Source organism: Haematobia irritans, chromosome 2, assembly GCF_050003625.1.
Source record: "Haematobia irritans isolate KBUSLIRL chromosome 2, ASM5000362v1, whole genome shotgun sequence".
Taxonomy (NCBI): Eukaryota; Metazoa; Arthropoda; class Insecta; order Diptera; family Muscidae; genus Haematobia; species Haematobia irritans.
In genome coordinates, this window is record NC_134398.1 from 2,190,569 (window position 1) to 2,196,559 (window position 5,991).

The following is a 5,991-nucleotide window of genomic DNA, read 5'->3' on the forward strand; positions in this document are numbered from 1 at the left end:
AATAATTTAATTCGTCTGGTATTTATTTTGTATGCTGAATAGCTTTAATAATATAATAAAATTAGCATTTAAATGCTTATTAGCTATTTAATTGTGTAATTTGAAAAAAAAAAAAAAAAAAAAATAAAAATGAAGTGACATGGTGTAGGGGAACGCCATTGTGCCTTTTATTGTATATATAGAAAGATATGTGCCAAAGCCCGCAATCGGGAAAAGTATTAAAAGAGGCTGGTGACGTTTATAAGACTTTCTAGTCTGTAAAATCTTATCTTGGCTTCAATAAGTACGTAGTCATTGCGGGCGGAAATTTCTTATGACTATCAGTTCCCTGCTATTTGGTGAAGCAACGCTTGACCACATTCCTAGATTTCGTGCTTCTTTCTATGTATACCATACTTATAGTTTTTCAGAGCTCTTCATTTTATATTTTATCAATGTTTTGATTATCGTAAAAATGTTTCATCCTATATATGTATGGCATACTTTTAGGCGGGTCATTGTTTTATATGTTTCTCGTGAAATCCTCCATTACATACATTTGGAAGTTACGATTTTGTTGGGTTCTGACGGGGCGTTTGTTTGTTTTTTTGCAATTTTCTCCACTTCAATGGCATTTGTTGAGGAATCTATTGGGGCATTTACCTGCCATTTATATAAGCAAACATTTCCTGCAATATCCTGTTGTCTGCAAACCAATTTACTTTTGTGTTCTTCTTGTTTATCCTCACTGTTAGTGTCGTTTCCTTGTGCCATCGTTAATTCTGCTCCATTTGCCAGTTGGCCAGACCCAAACTCGGCTTAGCTTATGCACTTGTGGCAGTATATATAGTGCGCCAATATAGAAGTGAACGTTAGCAATGATCATCTCCCAAATGGATGAGTTGTTATGTTTAAAAAAGACCGACAATCATTTCCGCCTATTGCCAGGGTATGGGATTTGCATGTCGTAAAGTTTACTTGAGAACGTAGCTGCGAACGTGTTGGTGGATGCCAAACGACATCGGTGTAAAATCCCTTGCAACATGGCCAAAAGTAATGTCAATGTTTCTCTCAATGGACATGGAGGATAAAAGCAACCATATGTATGTGGGCCAAAAACGCCACCAACGCCATCATCATCACCACAAACTATCGTCAATGGAACTACCACTACATTTCAGTATAAAACATTTCGACTGAATTGTACCTGAGCTTGCCTATTTGTACGGGTGTGTACATGCGTATATGTGTAGTCCTAGTGCACGGCATTCCATGTTCTTGGGTTAAAGTTTGTCTTCATTTTTCCGTTTCCAGTTACAGATTTCATTTTGGAACGTATAACTTCGTTGCATTAAGTACTGGGTTAGTTCGTTAGTAGCGTAGCCGTTTGCAGTAGGCAAAGGCACTTGTTTCAGTTATTGTAGGTTTGTCTAGCTCCTTTAGGGATTACCTAACCAAATCAAGAAGGAGAAGGCTAACAGGGACTCTATTGTTCGATTTGCAAAAGCTTATTTCGCCTTTGGCTACAAATAAAGACAAAAGTTAATAACGTTAGAGATGATTTTTGGATGCCAACGCGAAGCTATTTAAGATTTTTAATTTCATTTATTTTAATTTGTAAGATGATTCCAGCAGACTGGCGTTATTATCCCACATCACTATGGAGCTGCCAGTGATTTGATTTTTTTTTTGTGTCATCCTCACTCAAGAAAAACCCTTCCAGCTGCAGTACACTTATGCCAAATTTTTCCAATTCTCGTATCAGTTGTTAAAGTCAATTTCGGGAAAGCATTCAATGCGCGTAACGATTCATGTTTAAAGTCTTCAGTTGACCCAAAAATGCTTGCTTGAGTTTACTGCGTAGACAAAAGTCAAATTGCTCTGTTTTCTTTTGACACAAAAACATTTTCTTTAAAGTCAAAGGGGGGACATGCGTTGAACTGTTTATCATAATTTCGGATTCATATGCTCTTAAAGCAAATACTTTATAAAAAAGGGGAATTTCAGTTGTCTAACATTTCGTTTCTGAGAAAAGTAATTTTTCTTTGGGTGCATATTGTTAAAATTTTTTGAAGAAAAACTCACCAAAAATCAATGACTTGTCGAAGTGCCAAGTGAGAATGGACTTCTGCGAGAACTTTAATTAAAAAAGTCATACATTCAGGAAAGAGTCGCACAATTGGACTATCCTCGTACAACATATTCCGAAAAAGGCGGAATGGTCAAAAAATAAGATGCCCCCACTTTCTGAGATGCATACCGACAATCTGAGAAAGAAACAGAATTATCACTACTGACTGTTCGAATACCTCATACAGATTAGGCTCGAAATCTCTTAAAATTGGATTTTGGAAGTGTAATGTGAATGTGGTATAAGTACATTTTGAAAACTTTTTGTCTTCCTCTTAAGAAAAAGAAAATAAATTCTTGTCTTTAAAATTGCCCGTAATTTAGAATCGCTTCAATAACTCTTTTGGCATCTCTGAATTGCTTGTAATGGATTCATTTGTACGTAGATTTCTTTACGATTTTGGGGGCAGAAAAATAACAGATTTTACCTTTCATATGTGTAAAGAACGGTTCATGCAACCACATTCGTATTCATTGATACACTTCAAACTGCTCACAGTCACATTCATATTCAAATTGCACAGCATAAACATTAAGGTGGGTTGATTAATACGAAAATTGATAGAGGGGTCGATTGGCATATGCATTCGAAATATATTGATATACTGCGTAATATGAAGCTGTTACTAGTAAATTAAGTCATCTTACAAAGAAATATGATGTCATTCAAAGGGCTGCCAACTTCAGTGCTCCGTAGACCAATTTCTACAGAATTTGTCAAATTGAGCAGTTACCAAGAGTTCGACCCTAGGAGTTGATTTGTAGACGTGCCTATAAATTATGACAACTCTTTATCGAACCCTATCATCTTTATAAATCTGCAGTTTCCTATGTTTAAAATTGTTCTAAAGAAAATATCGATTTGAAGAACGCAAATTTGTACCACCCGCACTATTGTCTACATTTACATGCATCTGAATCCACCCACATTTCCATTGGTACAATAAGAACGTATGTGTTGTTTCCTTTCGGCTGGGTTCACTTGCTTTGCTTTCAATTCTATGAAATAGTTCAGAGCATTTTTTTTCGTTTACTCGTTTTGCCTTTGAGCTAACATGGATAAGGATTAAATCGTTTGCTCATTGGATTTTATGTTCGGTTCAGTATCACTTCTGATTTAGACACACAAATGTGCACAACGCACACATAAAACATACACATGCACATACACTCACTCACTCACAAAGGTAGAAAACGGAAGTGAATTGAAGTGAATTGCATTGCTACATGTGGGCGTAAAAAGATTTCTTGTTACGATTAAAACATCAGTATAAACGAATTCAGAACTATGCTCTTCTTTGGGATTTCTTCGTTTTTTTTTTATATGGGTTTGTGTTTACTTGACTTTTAAGAATTATAAAAGACTCGAAAAAATAATTTAAACTGCATATATTATTAAAGCATTTTAATTAAACATCATTCGAACATAATGAACATTATTACATTAAATTGCAGTTGTAAATTTATATTTAATTTTAAAACACTACACCTACATGTTTAATTGGATACTATGCTAGAACATAAATTTATTAGAATCACTCATATAATCGAAAATAAAGCTAATAACAAATCCATAAGACCATCGCTTTGCCGAGTTGAGATCGCAGAGTCCAAAAATGTTAATATATAGGGTGGCAGATATGTATTCTAACCATCTCCAGGTTTGCTAGCATTTTTAAATCGCTCTTTTGAGGGCTGACAGATTTATTCCAGTGAAAGTTTATTTTATCGTTTACAAGCTCACAAAAGCATTTTGATCTACTGCATTTAGAAATAATGATATCCGTGATTGATTTCAAGCGTGATAGCGTGTGATTACTTTATATTTGGATGCAAAACCAAAAGTGGCTATCGTAATAGCCCTTTAGCATTTAAATGTTAATAAATCTTTTTGTTTCTCGCACCATTGCTTGTTTCCGGGATACTGCGGGTGTTGCATAACGTCCAAAAAATGGACGAAAAACGGTAACAACACCAGAAATAATAAATACTAGAAATCCACGCCGGAGTGGTGGGAAGGTGTACCTAGTGAGCAGAACATATGACAAGAACGGAAGCAACGCATGTTGGAAAATGAGCTTGGACTAAAGCCTTTGAAGTTCCAAAAAGTGCAAAGGCTCACCGATGCACAAAAAAACAGTAGACTGAAAAGAGCCAAGGAATTGCTTCTAGAGCAATCAAAAAATCGGTGTTTTATTGTTTTAAAAACCTACCTTTTTTTCTAAATAAATAATTGGTAGAACCGGTTTTCATATAAACAGGTAATTGTGAAAGGAAAATCAATTTTATGATCTCAAAAATTCAACGAAAAAATAAATATATAATTAATTAATTGACACAATTTTTTAATTTTTATGTACGTCGTACCTATTTGAAGATATTTTCATTGCAGTTTAATGACTTACATTTGGCATTTAATTGGCAACTTCGCATTGCCAATACAAAAGGCCAAAAGCGATTGTTGAGGTCGTGAAAACACCGATTCTTCCGGTCCAATGAAAATGGGATTTTCAACAAAATCAACAATTGGTGTAGGTTAGGTTAGGTGGCAGCCCGATGTATCAGGCTCACTTAGACTATTCAGTCCATTGTGATACCATATTGGTGAAATTCTCTCTTATCACTGAGTGCTGCCCGATTCCAATGACAAGGGACCACCTTTTTATAGCCGAGTCCGAACGGCGTTCCACATTGCACTGAAACCACTTAGAGAAGCTTTGAAACCCTCAGAAATGTCACCAGCATTACTGAGGTGGGGTAATCCACCGCTGAAAAACTTTTTGGTGTTCGGTCAAAGCAGGAATCGAACCCACGACCTTGAGTAAGCAAGGCGGGCATGCTAACCATTGCACCATGGTGGCTCAATTGGTGTAAGAAGATAAGCTATAGTTGCTTTGCTTTAACGAAAGTGGTCTTTCAATTGAGCAGTTTTTGTGATCGGGTCTCCTTGGCAAAAACGGTCAGCTGATCATTTACACCTTGGTTTGGCCAGCAAAAATCAAGCCGCCAATGAAAATTTACACCTTCGATTGACCAACAGAACTTAAGCAGCCAATGGTAGTGGAGTGACCTACAGTAACGGCTGATAGTCGATCCCCGGTCGTATTCATCGACCGTTTAATTTCGTAAATTATCAGGAAAATGTATTGAGGCCCTGGGCAGACAAAATTTTCGGCCGCAGACCATTGACATTCGAAAAGGAATCAGCAGCATCGCTCTCACCACTCGTCAATCAAGAATGGCTTAAGAGAGAGGTTCTTTGCTTCATTTCTACTACCCAATGGCCATCAAAATCAACGGATCTCAATCCGTTGAACTTTTGCAGCTGGTGCATTTTGGAGAGTACTAAAATTGGCACTAAAATATACCAAAGTGCCGCTTGGCCTGCAATGGATCAGATTATGGACAGCGTGTGATGGCTTTGCATACACCAAAAAGTGAAACCACCGTGGAAGAAAATGTAGCTTTATTTTAGAAAATTTTAACTAAAATAGTTTTCAAATTGCAACATACGTTACGTTACGTTTTATTCCCTTGTAAGCACACCACTTTGGAAAACTTGTCTTAAAATGGCAATACATATAGAGCCAAACAAAACTGTATTTTTCTATTGGAGAAAAACGGGCTTCTCCTTGCCAGCTTGTGCGGCCATACGATCCTTGTAGCGTTGGTCAGCTTCAGCGCGGGACAATTTGTTTCTGCGGGCAAAACGTTGGTTAGTCAAGAATTTAACATCCATACCCATAGTGGATTCATGGCGTTTACGCATTGGGCGCTTGATACCATTACCATGGGCCTTTCTGTTTTGATTGTGATTAGTGTGATTCTTTGGCTTGGCCATTTTATACGCTAATAGGTTTTTGACAGTTTAGGGGAAAAGAA

General features: G+C 36.8%; 1 protein-coding gene across 1 annotated transcript; it reads right to left on the reverse strand.

Annotated features, from left to right (window-relative positions):
- Positions 1-5,711: 5,711 nt before the first annotated feature.
- On the reverse strand, positions 5,712-5,991 carry LOC142226525 (large ribosomal subunit protein eL29-like). The gene has a single exon (XM_075296585.1). It carries the CDS (start codon positions 5,948-5,950, stop codon positions 5,717-5,719), a length of 234 nt encoding a protein of 77 aa, XP_075152700.1. The 5' UTR covers positions 5,951-5,991; the 3' UTR covers positions 5,712-5,716.